Source organism: Bombus flavifrons, chromosome 1 (assembly GCF_040668555.2).
Source record: "Bombus flavifrons isolate JBK064 chromosome 1, iyBomFlav1_principal, whole genome shotgun sequence".
Classification (NCBI taxonomy): Eukaryota; Metazoa; Arthropoda; class Insecta; order Hymenoptera; family Apidae; genus Bombus; species Bombus flavifrons.
In genome coordinates, this window is record NC_138442.1 from 12,790,099 (window position 1) to 12,810,278 (window position 20,180).

At 36.7% G+C, this 20,180-nt stretch overlaps 3 protein-coding genes and 1 long non-coding RNA gene across 6 annotated transcripts; 3 read left to right on the top strand and 1 right to left on the bottom strand.

Moving 5' to 3' along the window:
• The first annotated feature begins 1,247 nt into the window (after positions 1-1,247).
• On the top strand, positions 1,248-1,941 carry LOC138185293 (uncharacterized). The gene is made up of 3 exons (XR_011174570.1): positions 1,248-1,462; positions 1,542-1,720; positions 1,817-1,941. It is a non-coding gene; the product is annotated as an uncharacterized LOC138185293 (long non-coding RNA).
• Positions 1,942-2,926: 985 nt separating this feature from the next.
• On the bottom strand, positions 2,927-5,712 carry yellow-g (L-dopachrome tautomerase yellow-g). 2 transcript variants are annotated; one of them, XM_069124107.1, is made up of 4 exons: positions 5,621-5,712; positions 4,621-5,142; positions 3,726-4,140; positions 2,927-3,651 (listed from the first exon to the last, which is right to left on the bottom strand). In XM_069124107.1, the coding sequence occupies exons 2-4, from the start codon at positions 5,107-5,109 to the stop codon at positions 3,425-3,427; spliced, it is 1,131 nt and encodes a 376-aa protein (XP_068980208.1). In that variant the 5' UTR covers positions 5,110-5,142; positions 5,621-5,712; the 3' UTR covers positions 2,927-3,424. The 2 variants fall into 2 exon arrangements, with proteins under 2 accessions (XP_068980208.1, XP_068980200.1); XM_069124099.1 differs by lacking the exon at positions 5,621-5,712 and having other exon boundaries at positions 4,621-5,610.
• A 520-nt stretch (positions 5,713-6,232) lies between these two features.
• Positions 6,233-11,101, top strand: yellow-g2 (L-dopachrome tautomerase yellow-g2). The gene is made up of 4 exons (XM_069124136.1): positions 6,233-6,511; positions 6,641-6,896; positions 7,371-8,010; positions 8,086-11,101. The coding sequence occupies exons 1-3, from the start codon at positions 6,270-6,272 to the stop codon at positions 7,992-7,994; spliced, it is 1,122 nt and encodes a 373-aa protein (XP_068980237.1). The 5' UTR covers positions 6,233-6,269; the 3' UTR covers positions 7,995-8,010; positions 8,086-11,101.
• A 3,236-nt stretch (positions 11,102-14,337) lies between these two features.
• On the top strand, positions 14,338-19,894 carry LOC138185274 (dopaminechrome tautomerase). Of its 2 annotated transcripts, none has more exons than XM_069124118.1 (6): positions 14,338-14,521; positions 16,398-16,896; positions 17,033-17,135; positions 17,216-17,304; positions 18,049-18,341; positions 18,743-19,894. In XM_069124118.1, the coding sequence occupies exons 2-6, from the start codon at positions 16,399-16,401 to the stop codon at positions 19,005-19,007; spliced, it is 1,248 nt and encodes a 415-aa protein (XP_068980219.1). In that variant the 5' UTR covers positions 14,338-14,521; position 16,398; the 3' UTR covers positions 19,008-19,894. The 2 variants fall into 2 exon arrangements, with proteins under 2 accessions (XP_068980219.1, XP_068980225.1); XM_069124124.1 differs by lacking the exon at positions 14,338-14,521 and adding an exon at positions 15,747-16,005.
• The last annotated feature ends 286 nt before the right edge of the window (positions 19,895-20,180 follow it).

Consider the following 20,180-nt stretch of genomic DNA (forward strand, 5'->3'; position numbering starts at 1 on the left):
CCTATCGCACGACAGGTTCAAATAAATGGAAGTCAACTGTACATTAAATACAAGTTATAGACATTGTTGTATAAAATAACGTAAGTAATTAAATTAATAATTGAACCAAAACAATACTTTAACGTAATCTTATATTAGAAGGTAAAACAGAGTTGTCTTTGTAAAAACATATTAGATTTATATATTTGACAGTTAATAGTTGAACAACGGTATATGCTTACAATTTAATTAAGAAAGTGTACAAATTGTTCTAAAATATTATGGTGGGTCGTAAAAATCACAAATCTAGTGATAGAGTAATGAATTTCTATCTATTCCATGCTGAGATTTATTTAAGAATCTAATATGTACAACTTAATACGATGACTTACATCCTTTTCGTCGTCGATTTTCATAGAATGCTGATTTGCAAACTGCAAATATTTCGACTTTTGCTGACGCTCTTTCAGAAACGATACAATCTCAAGTCGTCGATCCATTTGCAAAACTCATATTCTTCGTATCAATTTTCATCATGATCGTTCATCGTTCTGCAGATTATATATTTTACAGCGCGATACTTTCTTCCTTGGTATTTGTTTCCATTCCACGAATTAATTGTGGCAATTTGCTTTCATGAGTCTATCAAAAGTTTGTTTTATCTGGAAATTCGCCATCTGACGTATCGTATTATCCACATTTTTTAATATTACACTTTTTATCTGCTCGTAAAATCTTATGTATTTATATATGTCATTTAATTAATAGTAATTAAATTCATAATAAGAAAGATATAAAACAAAATTTCATATTGGTATTAAAATTTAAGACATTTCGGATAATGGGGATGAAATGAAAAAATGAAATGAAAGAAAAGGAAACTATTTAGCCGGAATCTAGCTTTTCTCTCCTCAATACCAATAAAGTGTTCACGTCTAATTTGCATAATAAACGTGTAAACGATGGATGTCTTCGATCAGTCATGGAATTGGATGTCTATGTTTAACGATGTCTATGGTTATTGGAAAAGCCAGATAATTTCGCTTGTTCGGCTAAGATTGTTATCTATAACTTGAAACAAAATAACTAGCTAGTGAAGAATATATTCTTACATTTTATATTTTATCTATATGCATTCTGACAATAACTAACATTTAAAAAGTGAATAAGATAATCATCGTTTAAAAAGCAAATATTTATTCAAACGCGTGACATACGGCAACTTGGAAAAAACTTTGTTTCGCGGTATTTCTTAACTACGTTTTATATATAAAAATAATTTTTTTAAGTTAGTTTCTCAAATTAAGTTATTAAATTAGGTTAAGTAATTTAATTAATTTAATTAATGCGATCTTGAAGATGCCGTCGACTGTTTTAATTAATGTTCCATTATGAAACTTAGGAACTTCTGTCCTCGGTTATTCTGCAAGTAAAACATATACTGGATATCTTGAAGAAGAACCGACTGTGTCACTCATGTCAGGTAAGTGAACGGAAGAAACGGAACAATCTTCTTTTCTAAGAAAAAGAGAAATTTCACATCTGCAATAATTTCGTTTTAGGGAACGAAAGAGGATAAAAAATCATCCATTGGTCAGACGTGTCGCATGTTTTCGGTACAGGTCTCACAATTTCTTGGAAGAATTCATAATTGTATATGACTGGTTCCAATACTCTCAGTTCGTTTAACACAGATTTAAAAGAAGCGTGAAACGAACGAAATACTTTAGCTCCTAACGTCGTACATAGAATTATTATTATCATTATTATATTATCATTTTTATATTTTTACACTTTATGTTACAATTAATTTAGAAAGATTAATTTTATTTTGAAGCTGACATCGTACGATAAAGCAGAAATGGCGAAATGCAACGACTATTTGGCATGGTACCAAAGTGGACGCATCCAGCGGGCTTTTTTGTGACGTCAAGGATGGACTTTGTTGTTTCATATCCTCGGAAAGAGCCGGTGGAACGTTAAACTCCTTTTAAAAGTAGCTCATTTCTTAAATACGTTGAAACGTTTTTCATGGCGAATCGACTTTTTGGAAAAGCAAATTGTGTTCTTTTATCTTCAGGTTGAAAGCTATTCCATGCTTGCCCAAAATCGGAATTACCCTTGCACAAGCGACTATGCCGTAGATAGCCAGAAAAGTATGAAAAGAGAATTTATGAAATTCGTGGTGCCCTTACACTAATCATTCTTTCGTGTCAGTGCCTCTTAAGTCGAGAACCATATAAATTGAAAAATATTCGTTCTCATGAATTTAAATCAAATTTAAAAGTGAAAAGTAGATTATATAAAATAATCATTTGATTATACCTTCTGGTCTTAAATTAGAAGAAATTTCCCGTTTCTTATCGTAATAATAATTATTCAATCACACATCAATAATTTAATTTTTACTGCATAATATTTCCTAGCTTGAATAACTATTAATAATTTTTAAGAAATAAAACACATTTAATAGATGTTTTCAACCTGGTCAACATGTCGAGTAATTATGATAATGTCTGTTGTACTCAATGAACGGTAAACGAATAATTAGATTTAATGAGATGCTACGTGTGTACATATAGTCGGAATTCATTATGTAACGCGTGCTAGAACGATCAACGCCTGTCATTGCAATAGATCGATATGAAAGATATGTTGAACTCACAAAATTAAGCTAGTCGTCGGAAAATAATTGCCGAAAATTAATAATTATATAACAATCGTGCGAAACATCGACACTAGAAACTAATTCAAGTGGAACAATTTTCCCTAATCACATTAATATTGTCCATTAGAATGGAATTGACGTAACTATTCAGGACTGTATTAATATCTCGGTTAACGATTTAATTCCATACTGTACTAACGTGTTTATCTACTTTCTTATATACCTTTCACATTTTGCGTGACATCGAAATGAATTTATAAAGAAATTTCAATCACGACGTTGTCAAGCTTAATTTCAGTGCATTCATATATGCAAGGGAAATTGTTAACGATACTTTTGTACGTGACAAAACGACGAAAAATACAATGAATATGTTTACATAGGTATTACCGTTTCTTTGCAGTAAGATTCGCTTCGTTTCGTACGGCCATTTAGAAAATTGCCTGCGAAGCTTTTTATTTGACACTGGTCGATATTTGTCCAGCTTCGATGTTCCTCGAAGATTAAGTCACTTTGTACAGGATGCTCGAAGGAAAGCGTTTTATGACTAGATTAACCCCTTTCGACAGCATCGACAGTATATAGTCTTTCCTAAAATTTTCTATTCCGTTTCTCTTCCAAAGCTTCGATCAAGTTGATAATACTTTTTGAACAACGTCAAGATATAACAGTATCTAATATTCCGCTACAACTCAAACGCTATCGCTAACGATATTAGTTAAAATAATATAACGCGCAACCGTGGTCTTTCAGGCGCGTTGCTTCCGGCTTTTAGTACTATTCGCCGGCAGAACTCACTAGTGGATGGATAGCCACCGATGCTCCGGAACAGCTGACGGAATTCTCGATGTAATCTTGGAAGTTACTCTCGATCACCCACATTAGATCCTTATAACCAGGAATAACTCCCGTTGGTAGTCGACACTCTCCAGCTTGTTCGACTAAAAGGAAGTTGTCTTGGACGAAAGGAGTGTCGGTGTTCCACATGTAAATATTGGAATCACCTAAAAACACAATAAAAATACCATAAATAAGTTTTAGAAATGAAATCTAATTTAATTTAATTCAATTTCTTTACCCTTAATTCTGAAAAAGATGGCAGATCCATTGTCAGTGCCCAGAAGTACGATCTTGTTCTTCTTTCTGCCGATGTCTACTATGGATCCATTCGCGTTTCCTGTTCTCAGATTCACTGCTTTGACCGCGAACATTCTGCTGGAGCCTAGATACGTAAAATAGACGACCGATCCGCAGCTTTTCCTTCTAACGAGCGCCATGTATAGGACGTCGGGTTTGTCTGTGTTGGATGCCACTGCTGATGGAAGAACCACGCGATATCCGTTATCAGTCGTGACATTATAAACGATGATGGCACCGGTACCAGCATCAGAAATGTACACATAGACTTGACCATCTTCTGCGTAGTCAACGACCATGTATTGGAGCTGTGAGGTACTGTCTACCAACGAGCTCAAGTCGATCACTTTTACAACCTGAAATCGATAATATTTCCTCTTTTTAGGATCATGGATTAACGATGATGCCATTTTCAAAGATTGTGGAAATCTTCCAACGATTCAATCCTTAATTGCTACCTTAAAGAGACGCTAACTGATGTTATAAATATCAATGTAATTTCGTTTATTAGGTAACGCATGGCTCGGTAGATGTCTCGGTAACTTTTAATTAAGTTGAGGCTTATAATCATATCAGGCACTTGTAGCTTCAGATTCCAATCTCCCTTTAATTAACCAGAATTTTACTTTCTACTATGTTTAACTGCCATTCTATTCATTCGGAACGATCCTATCGTCAACCACGATTCTACTTTCCAACAAGTGTATATTTAACCCTAAACTCCATGTCCATAATATCTCACAATAATCTGGAATTTTATCTCCAGACGACCTCAACAGACTAATTCTACTCTCGTACAATCTTTGACCTAGATCAACGATCAAACTACCACTTACCTTTCCGCTCTTGGCGTTGACTCCAACGACCTTCGGAGGACATCTACGTACAGGTTGCTCCAAAGTGTTGACGATTCCAACATCGAGAACCCACAAGATATCTTGTACATCCAGAACTATATCTACCGCACTCTGCAGTGCCTGGCAATTTCCTTCTTCCTGAATTGCCCAGCAGGGGAATGGGGCTACCTTTGGCTCACAACTTTGCGATTTCATGGAAAGAACACCCAAAGTAAATGGTACTCCTGGTTTATAGCGTGGCAGAGCTAGGATCGCTTGGTCTTCGTATATTTGTGCTCTGGTAGCGATCACGTTTCTTGTGATGTAACGACCGCTTGTCTCGTAAATGTTCTTCGTACTTTGACATGGCCAATTTAGGCTAAGTCCTGAGAGGATCAAAGGTTTTGGCACCACTGGTTTACCGATACTCGGCGGTACAATATTTGTTACGGTCGTTAGACAGAGGACGATGTAGATCAATCTTTTCATCCTATCGTTTCTCGTAGAAAATGATTTACGGGACTGTAAAAGGGAAGTGAAAAAAGAGAAAAGAATACGGGGAGTAAATATTAGAATTGTTCGAAGCTTTGAGCAATTGTGTTCGGTAGAAACTTTATCCTGACTTTTCGTCATCGTTGTAACTTCTTTTTATAAGAGACCGACCAAAACACTTGCACACGAAAATCTCAAATATTCAGAACCAGACTGCGGATGTTTCTGTATTTATGAAAATTTTCGAAGGTGTAAAAATGTATGAACGTAGAACGCGTAGGATGTACATAATACACAAAAAGTATAAAAAGATATTTAAATTGCAGTGTATTTATTACGATATTTAATGAACGAAATATTTCCGATTAGGTTTCATTTGCTTAGTCGCGTTCAAGCAAAAATATAGATCTGCATAAATATTCGTAGCCTAATTATGACGCCGTAGAAGCATGAAATGCTTAAATTCTTGAAATCGAAAATCAATTAATTGGATGAGATAAAGACTTACGCGATTTTACGATGTGAACAACACAAACTCTCGAATACGCGAATCTTATATCTGACATGCAGCTTATATACAAACTGTCCGTAGAACCCTATGCAGCAATTAATCATGTGCACTTTGTATATTTATAAAGTAGCGTGTTCTTCCGGTTGTCGCAATACTTCCGCCCGGAGCGAGACGGCACGAACTCTTGAGAGCAACAAGGAAGCGTATTCTCGAAGTTATTTACCAAACAGCGAATAATGAACGAGGAAGCTTCGCTTGTAAGATGAACTTCCTTCCTTCGTATAAGAATTTTATAAATAAATTAATCATATTCCTGCATACACCAGTTTACACAAAATTACGTGACAAATATGTAATTCTGAAGTTGTTCAAGCTGTATTAAATAACACTGACATGATCATAGTGTTAGTTAATGAATATACCGATGACTAATTTGGTCAATCATCGTGACAATTAATTGTAAAACGATTATTAAACATCCGATCATTCACGAATCTTCCGGGTTCGATATATAGGATAACAATGTTAAGGGATGTCAAAATGCAAAATATTTCTTCCTGTATTTCGCAACATGGCGAACACATTACCTCGTATATAACTGGCGTAATTTTAAAGACTCTTCAGTTTAGTCTCCATAAAGAATACTATGCACATCGCAAAACAATTTATTTCTGTGTTTACGACGACCGCCATTGTGGTCATTCTTGCGATAACGAACGGTGGAAACGCGACTTTACCCGAAACCATAAAATGGACCGGTGGAAACTTCGAGTGGCCTTGTCCCACCACCAAGAACATGTTCAAAAGTAGTGGAAAATACATTTCGAAAAACGTAATCGCGACCAGGGTCGCGCTGTATACCAACAACGCCATTGTGGCCCTTCCCAGGTACAAATCAAAGAATTGTAATTTCGATCCTTCAGACTCAGGAAACTGCTCGATGAATCGGCTAGAGTCTTTGGTAAGACTATTGGTATTACGTCTAATTCATTTCGAACAAACCGGTTTGCGATGTAGGTACAAGGCTGGTATTCCCGTGACATTGGCGAAGATTTCTCAGGATATCCAAAGCTGCGAAGCAACCCTGGTCCCCTACCCTTGTTGGTCTCTTCAAGAGGAAGGAACTTGCACGGCTCTACAGAACGTGGTAGACATTTATCTGGATCCTCAGAACATTCTCTGGGTTCTCGATACTGGAGTGGTGAATACTTTGGACGAACCTATGCGAAGGTGTCCGCCAAAAATCCTCGCTGTCAACGTGGTCACAGGCAAGGTAAGCGTCGTTTGCTAATCTATAATGTCTCTATGTAATCCTATTAATACTTTCGCCTAGCGTTAACAAAGTAGCTACTTTTACGCTTGTCAGTCCAATAGGAGCGAATGGATTATAATTATTATTATCTGTCTAGTTAAGCGCCGATTGCATTGCGTTATCACGGAGAACTGATTTGCATTCTTTAAAATAGAAGTTTCAAGTTTATTATCGAATGGCATAAATTATCGATTAGCTCGAGCAACACTACGTCAAATCTCATATCGTAGTATTTATTAACGAGGTTGAGATACTTCCACGATCACGATGTGTTGCAACTATCCTTCTAACTGTTTCACACTTTTTCAACCACTTTCCACTCCATTCTCTGATATTTGACAATATTCAGCTATCTTTCAAATCGTCTCCAAAAACTGGGAAATGTCGTTAAATCCTATAGTTACCTCGTTATTTCTTCCATCGTTTTTCTGGCAGTTAGTGAAGACCGTAGACCTGACTGGATTGACGAGTTCGGCGTCCCGTTTGCAATACCTGGTGTCCGATTACAGTCAGGACGGAAGAGTGTTCGTCTATGCTTCAGACGCTGCGTCAAGAGCCATCCTCGTCTACGATGTCACTCTAGGTCGAGGCTACCGCGTCGTTTTGCCCCAAGCCGTCGCCATGGGCACAACCCGAAGAGACGTTTTGTATCTTGCGCTTCTCCGACGTTCAGATGGGAGCACATGTTTGATCTTCACTTATTTAAGCAGTAGCCGTTTGTTCTCCATCAGAACGGAACATCTACGCAGTGGTTCTGCGAATGGCAAGATCCACGATCTTGGTATGAAACCGAAGAAGATGATCTTCTTGGGTACGGACAATGGCAGCGCCCTTTTCTTCCGGTACGAAGGCGAACCGGATGTTTACCGATGGGACGCGGTCAATCCATTTGTTTCACGATGTTTTGACAAGGTGTACACCAGTGCCGAATGTTCCCTTGTTACTCATGTGGTTGCGGATTACGCGAGAGGGAGGATGCGAGTGCTTGAATCGAACTTTCCTGATTATATGCAAGGCTCGGTTGGATGCGGTGCCACACAGGCGTTGAATGTTATGTGATGTTGAGAATCGTAGGGTAGGTTTAGCATTAAATTAATTAAATTCTAATGAAATATATTATTTTTCTATTTATCGTATCTTTTATTCTTAGCCTTCTCTCGTCTTGAAATATTTAACGTTTCATAGTTCTGCAGAGATCGACTGAAATGTTCGTAGATTTTCGATGATCCTACATTTTTATGAAAAGGAAAGAGAAACAAAGGAATTAAAAATATTTATGCATACGGTTCGACTGTCGATTCAAATCGATACCGTAAAACTACACAGCAGTCATTTCTACGGCCGTATGCGTCAAACAGGGCTATAAATCAAGATGCAAATCATTTCGTGAGGCTGACTATGTATCCCGTAGCTCTAATGCAACGGTACCAAGGAACTTCGTCGGAAAAAACGGAACCTTTCTCTCTTACAATCACTCCTTCGTTGCTGCGACCATGATTAGTCGGCGTTAGTCGACAACAAGAAATGTTTCCTCTAAATCGAACGGGCAATAATTCACTGGAACGTTGAAAAGATAAAATAGAACGCGTATCCAACTTAATATTTTTTCCAGCTGTCACATTTGGCGAACAGTTGTGGTTATCAGGTCACGCAACTGCGCTAAGATTTGCACAGTTACATTTATAGGTAAATGAGACCATTGTATAATAACAGTTGGTCGTGAAATGTTTTTAAATTATGATATATCAAAATATTATGCACATACGTATTGGGTTGCCTCAAAAATTTCTTACGTTTTAAAAGGAAATAATAGATGCACAATATGTTTTATATTATTTTATTGAACTATGTATATAAAATGATAGATACGATAAATAATATAAAACAAAAAATGTCTTGCATCTATTGTTTCTTTGTAAAACGAAAGAAACATTTGAGACAATCTAACACTTACGACTATCTTTAAATTCCTTTACAATCAATACGATTGCATAAATGTTTTAATAAAAAGAATTGGAAAGCGCGTGTCACAACGTGTTATCACGTTTCTGCAAAGAACGAAACTCTTTCTTCAAAGCAGAAACGCGGCTTTCCATGAAAATCGATATACGGTATTGAATTTGTTTCCTGCATTGCAACTATCCGAGTGAAAGCTCGTTCCATATATTGTTACGCATAAAATAATCCATACCTCTTTATGCCTTTTGTATTAATTACCATTTACAACAGTTAATACGCATAAATCCAATAAAACCAGCCTAGAAAGTATTTTTTCAGCGTTGAATTTATTCGTTGAAGCGTTGAATATCTCGGCCTTGTATCGTTTCTACAAATTTTACTATTTGGCATTTTAATTATTTTTCTATTTCTAGGTTTCCAAAGCTTTCAGTTCTAATCATTGTCGATACGATAAATTAAATAAAAATTCAACGATATCGTTTATGCTAATTGGGTGGTATAGCGTGCACGATTACCATCAAAGTTTCTTATTATGACACGCGTAGAGGTCTGCTGGGATCACGACTTCGTTTAATTAGCCTCTTGCGACGTGTATGAGCGTGCACGCTGTCGAAACGTGTTCCAACCATGGTTGAGAAAAAAATGATAGTTACTGCTACTCTACTCTATTCTACGAAGACACGTAATTGTAGTTCACTTGACGAGGTGATTTGCTACTCACCATGCTACGTAATTTTCATGCGGATTTTTCTATAAATTTCCACGTCAATAATTATTAAGCGTATTTATTTACAGATTATACAATTTTATAATGCAGTAAATTATTGCGTTGGCAACTATGTGATTGCGGATTTTGTCATTATCACCTAATCACTTAGTTGCCAGCTCAATAGATAGTAACATAAATGAAATAATTATTTTGAAATAACAAATGAATATTACGAGATACTTAAGTTTCTTCAAATGACATCAAAAGTTCCTAGAAACGTAATTTGATGACTGAAACTATCAATTAATACTGATTGCAGGGAAGCTGGAAAGTTAAGTGGAAATCGCGAATAAATATTACAAATTCCTTTCACGTAGGTAACAGCGTTCGAGTTCTTCTAAATTTGGTATCTTTGATTCGTTCCTCAATAGGATAGCTTGTTGTGGTTGCTAGAAATCAAAAAATAGAAAAAAAGTTAGAATCATGTGGTGTTCCACTTTCATCGTTTCTTCGGAACAGGTTCAGCGCGATTTAAACCTGTCGTTCACCGTGTCTTGTCCAATACGTCGCGTGTCAATAGCAATCTGTATTTTACATTTAAGTAATTCTATCGTACGTTTGGTTTCAGATTTACTAAAATTTCAAGTTTCCACATCTCAATTTAAAACTTTAACGTTCTAAATTTAAAAGCTTGAAAGTTGAAACATTTAAGAGTCTACGTTACAGAGTTTAGAAATTCAAAAATTGAAAAATCCAAGTCTAGAAGTTCAATAATTTGAAAACTTAAGTTTAAATATAAATTTAAGTACAAATACCTTCGAAAATAAGGAACAAAAGATTGCGTGCAAGATCGCGATCGAGTTTCGATTTTTGACCGTACGATTATCCGAGCGTGCAATGTAGCCATTTTGTACCACCGATCGAATCGTTTCGAACCAACCACATTAAGGGTGATATTTTGAAATCTTGATCGTGACAGATTGACACGCGCTTACTAAACGGACGATCATGTTTTTGTAAATTGAAACTTCAACACAGATCAGCAGCTGTGTGTATAATAATATGGAACAATTTTTCAAGCGATAGTCAAGAAGCGTGAAGTTTTTCGCAACAAATCGACCGTAACATTTTTTCCCTCTATTCTTTTCTTTTTTATCTGCTGAATGCCGGCGTTAATTAGATTTGATAGGATTCAACGATTACGCGGCAATTACTCAAACCTTGTTACTCGAGTTAAACGATGATTAGCACTATATGATGATATAACGAATTAACAGAGTGTATCATTCTACTCGTACTAATCTGATGAATGATTGATGCGTTTTTATTTCCTTCTCTGCGCTTTTTGCAACGTCCCAAACTTTAAATTCCTTACAAATTTTGCCAAAAATTATCGATATTAAAAAAAATATGTATCTATCTGCGATCTAATTTTTCTAGCAACAGAAGTTCTTTTATGTAAAAACTAAACGACGAAGGTCTAAAACAGATAATTCAAATTATATATTTATTTTATTTATTGTTATTATTTTTTACCGTTAGCTCCTTTCCATTATCTTAATTTGCAAAACCTTACAAACACCGTCTTCAAAAAGAGACTTCGATCTACGCATGAGAAATATGTCGGAGAATAAAAAGATTCCTTTATGGGAAAAAATTTTCTTCCAAAAATTCACCGGAGCAAGTAACTGAGGCGTGGCACGACTCAATAAATAAGCGAAACTAAATCAGTGGAATTCAGCAAAAGATCTCGTAACTCAGAATGTGTGCGACAATGGTGTACATGGTCGAGCAACCGCATTCGAACTTTCCAAGACGGACACGTATGCGTGCATGCGACGCTGTTCCGTATTGCAGAAGAATGAATTCGGTATGGAAACACACTGAGAGCGGGGTTCATTGAATCGCTTGACGCAAGTCCTACAAAACAACCTTGCAGCACCCGTACTTTTGCGCGGACAGACCGTTGTGTCTTTGTGAATAATCTGAACGTGAAACGACTTATGCAACGAAAGTGTCCGAGTAGCGAGACGTTGTCCAGATTTCTCGCGGCAGATAATTATTTTCCTCGCCGGTTTCCTGATGATAAGGTGAGAATTATCGGTTTCAAGCAGTTTTAGTCGACGGTACCTTGGATTCTTGAAGAATTATAAAACGAAACAACAATTCAAAATTTGATAATAATAAATTGGACTATTTCTTTCGTCAATGATTTATTATTCGGAGGAAAATTTTAAGTATCGTGGTTGTCTAGAATAATTAGACGTAATCATTGGAATTGGTCGCTAGTCTAAAGAAAAGAGACGAATGATTTCGCACAAACGACGCGTACCTGACCTTTAATAGTCACAAATCATTTATCTACTGTCACTTTCGCGGTTTCACTCGACTGTAACATTACAGTAGCACATGGTTCATAGATTCTACATATTCTTTGCGAACAAGAAAAGTCGTTAACAACGATACGCTACGAAGCTACTGGTCGTAACAAACTGGCACACAGTATGCCACTAGACTGCGGCTATTTATGCGAAAAGTACAAGTAGCATTCTGTGAATCTTGAAAATTGCATCTAACAGTCTGATCGTAAAAATCTCCAAACAACTCAAAATTAACCCCGATAAAATTTTGCAGGATTCAAGCTTACAGAACCTTGGTGGATTTAAAACTCAGCTCATTACATTTGAAAGTATGAAATCCGATACGTGATGGATAATAGACGTTTTAGAAAAATGATCGTTCTCCTGGGGAACATAATGCCAAGCACGATTCTGAATCACGCGAATTGACAAATGATCGTCGTTGGTAATCGTTTATCGAACATCCGCCCTGTTTCGCATGATCAATCACGATGGAAGGGAAACAGTGAGATTTCGTTGCTTCCGTTTTTCCGTGGGAGTTCTTGCGACCCTATGCACGCAGCTATTCCCATGATATTTCAAGTCGAACATCTTGCGTAACCCTAAAATGCTTCATTCTTCGTGGCTATAGATCAACGACGCGGGCAATTCTTGCACAATATTTACCTTGGTACCCCGTAATTTCTTTTAGTCTTGATTGGAATCGACTGACGAGGGCCGTCTTATCGCATCCGTTTTATTGAAATTGTTCTTAAGAAATTGGCACGCGAATCTTGTTCAACGTTACTTCAATCGACGGATACTTTCTGATAAATCTGAGTTTTACGAGGTCTTTTGAATTCATTTATAGCGGCTGTTTAATCCTCTTTCGTCTCTTTTCTCTATTCTCGCGAATAGAATAAAATAAAAAAAATATATACACGTAAATGAACGTAAAATTTGCAAAGCATGTCGATAAATCTTATTTGCGTGATTAAACGAAGATTTATATTTTCAGGCAAGAATTATTCTCGATACAAAGCAAACTGTTCTATTGTATTTGATACCGTGAAACGGTTTGTTCCAATCGATCGAATTCATCTTACACGATTTGTCGTTAAAGTACACGTTGGGCTATAGCTAAAGAGCGAACGAAACGATGAATGCCGTGATTAAAATCAAGTATGGTATCTCCGATACATAGTCGCACCGGTGCGCCAAGAAAATGGCAATTGAACGAGCTACATTAGTGGTAAATGTTATGTGGAAGGCCTTGATACGTAACCCCGATCGAAAGTCCCCGGAACTATAGACCGCGCCCACTCTTCTTGATACACCTACGTTTTTGGCTGGCTCGTTCGAAAAAAATGTAGCAATCTGACCCTGGAGAGATGTGAAGTACAGAAATTACTTTCTTAATAGACGATAGAGCGGACACGTGTCCAATATGGTTAACTGTTAACTAAATTTATTAGAGCTATTTGTTAGAACGAGTAGATAATACAAGTGGACAAATGGAATCCGAAGCGTTTGAAACGAAATACTTGTAATTTTCTCGTTTGTATTACAGTTGGGATACTGCGTTCCATGTGAGCGTTTACGTAGCTGGTCACCATGAATGTTGAATGTTAGTCCTTGTAGTATTGTCCGTAAATCGCTTTCTCCATTATAGCGATTCGTATCGGATACACTCTGATTCAAAGTCCTGAACGCTCAAATCGTAACCTTTGTTCGCGTGACATATGATTTCCTCAAGTTTGCCGTATCATTGAAACATTTTAACGATGTCATTGAATCGTTAATACCATAGAATCCCAAGTTCGTGAGATTTTAGAATTTTATAAACGTAATCTTTTAGCTACAGTGTATAAGAAATGAAAATTACCCAACCAGAACTTTGAACCACAGTTAGTGCAATTTCTTATCTGCGAATTTTTACTTTTATCGAAGAAGGTTCCGAACATAAATATTCCAGAATTATTTCAAATCTGTCGAAAGTTTCGAACAGAGACAAGTATCGATATCGAAAAACCTAAAAAAGGAACACCGTATTCAACGTGACATAAAAATCAAATCTCGTTTGACCCATCCTTATCTTAGTTCAAAATTCCACTTTCAAAAATCTAATCTATCAGAATTTAAGTTCACTTGAATTCTACCGGGCACTAGCGTAACTAATTTACAGAGAAAATTCGAAAGTAGCTTTTAAAGATCAGTGGCAAGATCAATGGTAACCTTTGTCGAAAACACACCCACCTTGATCTATTGAACACATTTCGCAAAAGTGTATCCCTGAATGTCACGAAGGATCATTCGCCTCACTGATATACCGTATGTATACTTATACAATGTGTCGATTTTCTGTGGTTAGCTTGCCTCCTGTCACTCGGACCGCTAGGATCCTAGTCGATGCAAGGAAATTAGACCAGTCGGTGTTCAGACAGCGGGACTTGGTACACGCTCGTTCAACGGATTTGCAGCTAGTTCGAGCTGGGTGCACGACCTCGCTGGATGAGTCTGTTCTTTCAATTCCTTTGGATTTTCTTATTTCAAGTTTGACGATTTTTAGGCTGAACAAGGTTGGTTTTTTATATAATTTTTATTGATTTTTTTCGATCTTTGGCAATGACAGTGACGAACGGTGGCTCACGAATGGCTTGCTCGAACCCTTAGAAAATTCTTATGGATATATTACAAAAAGTTTAAAAATTTTAATAATATTTCAAGTGTCGTGGATTATTATATAATACAAAGATCGATATGGGTAAAAAGCATTGAAACAGAATACTGTAATATAGCTGATAGTAGTTTTTCAATGTAGCTCGATGATACCCGAGGATGTTTTTGCTCGATCGCGAAACATCTTCGTTGATCGATGAAAATTGCTGCGGAGAACGATTACGATACGTTAGAGCGTAAATTTGTAACTTTGCGGAAAATATTTGAAATATTCGAGTTGTGTAACGTTTGAAGATCGAATGCAACGTTTAATGACATCCGAGACCCGTTGCACTTGAACCGTGTAAAAAATTGTCAGAGCGGAGAATTAAGACCGTGACTTTGTTGGAATTCAATAATCGATAACTTTCGGTCGCGTCAAATCACCGGTTTATGCTCCGTTAGTTCGGAAAATTATAACATTTTCGTTCTTCTCGTTTGCAACATCGTTCAAATCGAATATCAAGATGAATAAACAAAAACATCTTTCTTATAATTAATAATTATTGAAACAGCGTAGATAGTAAAAATTCGTATGTTTAAAGTTTGATGACATTTCATGTAAATAATGCATAATTTTATAAATTATCGATAAAACTGAATGTACGAATATGATTCGATTGGAATTGTTAGCAATATCTTTCAGCTTTCTAATATTTACATTTTACAATTTTTAACATTTTATTTAACAAACATCTACAATTTTCTGAAATGGAAAACACCGTTACGTATGAGAAACGTAAAACGTTTGCCTACGCTTATAAAATTTATCATCGCATTACGCAAAACTACGTCTAGCGAGTTTGCATAACTATTGACTAGTATGTAATTTATGCTTGAATATCGAAATCGGATATCCGATGAGTTCAAGATCAAGTTCGATGACTAAGTGGGAAAATTCTTCTCAAAGTAATATCACGTGTTACTTTATCCAATTATGATGCATAGAAAAATTTCCAAATTTCATAATTTTCGTCGAATTCTTTATGGAAACTTTTATGAAGATAATTGCTCGATTGATGCGATCTTTAATTTAAGACGACAATAATCAATACGAATGTTGAGTGAGACATTCGCATGATAATATTCAATAGGTGCGTGATACGTGTTCTTGCTAACGCATGTCCGATCAACATCATTGTGTCGCGTGCATTGTGACCGTTGGTTGTTATAAAGTACGCGGAAAATTAGTTGGCGAGCTTACTCGTGCACGTCTTTTCGGTACACGATACAAAGTTTAATCGATCAGTTCTTATTTGAATGTCTATCTGTCTTTGGAATCGAAAATTTGTACGTTCGTGTCTTTCACACCATCAGAATTTCTCAGCTCCAAGGATGCATAAAGGTGTAATAAAAATATTTTTACGACATCAATTGCAACACAAATAATAACCAGTTGCATTGAGATGTTATGTATCGGTCATCTTTACATACGTATTAGAGTTACGTCCTTATTTCGTTTAAGTGGCAATATAAATCGTTTTATAGAGTTAAATCGTCTGCCATAAAAAGTACTCGAGGCAAAGACTCGTTAAAGCGATGTAAAATTGCATCGTTTCGTTTCAAGAGCTACCATTCAAATGCTAAGAAACCTTGGTTTTCGGTATTTAAGCCATTTTCTGTACCTTCTACACTTTCCACTGAATTATTCTTATGCAGAATCTACTGTTCTCGCTGATAAATCGCCACAAACAACATAAATTACGTAGTCTTCGCTCTAAGTCACTTCTGTTGCAGAATGCAGCTACTGATCCTCTTAGCAGGACTCGCCTGCACCTCAACCACCGCAGAAGTCCTCGAAACTATAGCTCAATGGCCGTTGCTAGACTTTGCACTTCCGTACGACCAAGAATTTCTCAATCAGTATCGTCCAGAGAATGTAGTACCTACTGGAATAGAGATTGCGTGGGACAAAATCTTTATAAGCGTCCCAAGATTACGAGCAGGCGTCCCGGCGACCTTGAATTACATCCCGAGGAATCTTCCGCTAGAAAGTAGCCCGCAACTCCAAGCTTACCCCTCTTGGGACTGGCACAGCGCTGGAAAAGGCGATCTGAATTGCTCCAAGCTGATCTCCGTGTACAGGACCAGACTAGACAGATGTAATCGACTATGGACCATAGATAGCGGCGTAATAACGTCAATTGATGACTTCAGACCGGTTTGTCCTCCGAAAATAATGGTGTTCGATGTGAAAACTAATCAGCTGGTGCGACAGTTCACGTTTCCACGAGAGGTGGGTCTTGAACGTATCTTTCGAACAGTTGATTGATAAGGAAATCAAGTTGACTGATAGGAAAATTTACGAATATAGCGAATTTATGAGATTGTTAAAGTTAGATTCTTTTAAAAAGTCAACTTTCCCTCTTCAGGTTTTAAGACCAAACACGTTGATGACGAATCTAATTATCGATGATACCGCGGCAACTACCTGCGACGACGTGTTCCTTTATATATCTGACACTGCAGGGCCTGGTAAATAAAAATCCCTAATTATTTATTTCATTTTACTTTTATTTAGATGCTATAGTGTTACTGTTGCTCTTTGTCTCAAGGTCTATTGGTATTCGATGGTGCCACGGACAGGAGCTGGCGTGTGGTGCACGCAACCATGTATCCACATCCAGAATTCTCGACTTACAGGGTAAGAAGACTATAGATTCGTTCGAAACATTCTTTTCTTCCTCTCTGAAGTATGGCCAACAGCGTATGGCCAACAGCGTATGGCCAATAGCATATGGCCAACAGCATATGGTCAACAGCAATATGGCCAACATGGATCATTAAATATATCGTAGTACCAATTAAGTATATTACGAACGAACGCGTTACACACATTCAACTCGTAACCAGCATAAGATTAAAGGATTGTACGCGTGGCGAATAAATCGAGTTGTAAAATTCTTCCGCGGTGAATTCCTACGGTTATACGGCTTCTGATCGCGATGAATAGTTACGCAGCCAGAGCCGAGTCGAACTTCGTAATGCTCGCCACGATTTTACTTTTCTGCGTAGAGTGTTTTACTATCTAAGAAATGGCAAGAAATTTCACGCTGAGGTGACTGCTTTGCGCGTTCTGGAGATTTATAGGAAGTGAACAGCCAATAACGATATCCTATAGATAAAACAAAAAGAAAAAAAAGACAATAATATGATAATCCCGAAAAAATGTAACAAAATCTCCAATTCATTTTCAAGTATAAATCACTTTGACCTCTTCAGGATTAGATCTTTTTCGTAGTATTGGAGAAACTTTTGATAATGAAAATCCTTTTTTTCTTCAACTTTTGTAAAAACACATTATATCAGTATCTAAGACCACAGTTTTCTTTTATATCATAGTACAGATACTATTTAAATCGTAAACGGATAAACGTATTTTATACAGATTGGCAGCGATACGTTCGAATTGCTGGACGGTGTCGTTGGACTCGCGTTTTCTGCCAGACTTGGAACGGTTTACTATCAACCTCTAGCGACCGATCGTCTGTTCAGCGTGCCAACCACTGCACTTCAGGCGGGTCCACCAGCATTTGGTGAACAGCTACCGGTGACCTTGGTGGGTAAAAAGTCTAGTCAAGGACTTGCTCTGGCCGTTGATCCACGAGACGACACGATCCTTTTCTCTCCGCTTACCGAAACAGCCATTGCAGCCTGGCAACCACAAACTAACCAACAGAGGTACATGTGATTATCATTCTACAAAGATAACCTTGTGTTATATTTAAATGAAGATGCGTTGACAATCGTAAGAATGACTATACATATTTGTTCTTCGTAGTCTCGTTTGCTTTACAAATAATTACCAAACTAAAAAATTCTCCGATATTTAAACGATTTCTTAACAAGTTATCCTTTTTGTAGGCTATTTATATAGCTTTTTATCGATTCGAATCAAGTTGAAGAACATACACATTTAGAGTTACATGCGAATTTTTAAACGGTAGAAGATCCTCCTGGAGGAAGCCTGTACCATGTATTTTTATCTTCCGACTAGATTTCAAACGTCAGAGAATTTTTTAAAAGATTCCACTCTTTGCCATGATCTGTCTTTTTATTCGTATCGATCGAATTTTCCTCAGGATCTTAGCTTACAGTCCGGAGAAGCTGCAGTTCGTCGCTGAAATTCGATGGACGGAGCGCGATAGTGGCAACTTTTGGTTAATGACTAGCAGGTTCCAGAAGTTCTTTAGGCGAGAGGTGAATGCACGCGATATCAACATTCGAATAATGAGGCTAATGCCCATACAGCGTCCGCTGAAACATCCGATCCTCGATTCTTTTACTCGGACCTACCTACTTTCCGACTTTCCGTCGCATTTCTACAACAACACAATAGGATTCTAAAAGGAAGAACAAGTGTCGAAGAATCGATTGCGTCTTCGACGTACCTACGTACGTCTAATAGGAAAATTTCTTAAACTTCCCTGACATTAGACCTAGAATAATCTAGATGTATATGGGTAATCCCATTACCTTCGAACAAGAGAAATCGAAGAAGCTTCATAAATTTCTTTTAGCAAGGAATCTCGTTAGAAAAGTGGGAAAAATGTTTATCGTTGACATCTTAGAAACTGTAGAGTAGAACGGTAATTTTGTAAAACATGTACTATAAACATGGATAAATATTTATATTTTATGGATAAACATTTGTAAAACAGAGAGTAGTGAATGTTATTGTTAAGCAATTTCAGCGTAGGTGTCCATTGAAGAGTATCAGAAATGTATCAGTAATTTGTAAAATCGAGTATTATGTTATATATAGAAACAGAAGTATTTTATACCGTTATTTATTCATTAAAATCTAACGCTGTTTGATCCTACGATCATTCGGACGATTATTTACACAGTGAATCACATCATGTTAAAATACAGTAGATAAAATTCCAGGAAAAGTATTTTGTTTAAGGCGTGGAATGTTTTCTGAACTCGTACAGCTCCTTTTATATCCCATATATCCAAATGTCACTTTTTCAAAATGCCTGTGAAATACCAAGGTTTCTACAGGCTGTAAGTTATTAAAAAGTCCGTGAATATAAAATTCTGTATAAATTATTAAAAATCGATAAATTATTCCGAACTTGATAAACTCAGTGCGAATGTATGTTTAAGTTATAATTAATAAGAAAAAGAGCTATAACAAATAAGAGAAAGAAAATTTTAGAAACAGGAAATGTTCAAAAAAAGATGTCCCGGCTGAATGGGATCTTTAGAAATTAAGAAACAATCGATAGAACTACAAACTCGCAATGATTATGTTTATCTATTATATAAAATTCTGCATGCGTAAGCGTAATTACACAATTGATATTGTCGCAACCGTCATTTATATCGTTCGGGTCTTTCAGAAAAAGCGAAAATTGCTGCCGTTTATGTATATAACGTCATAGATAAAATTTCTATTAAACAACTATGGAGACAGAGCTACACATACTTATTACGTAATCCATGAATTATCTATGTATAACCGAAGAGATATGAATTTATTGCAACGTCCGTCACACATAGATTTTAAATGAG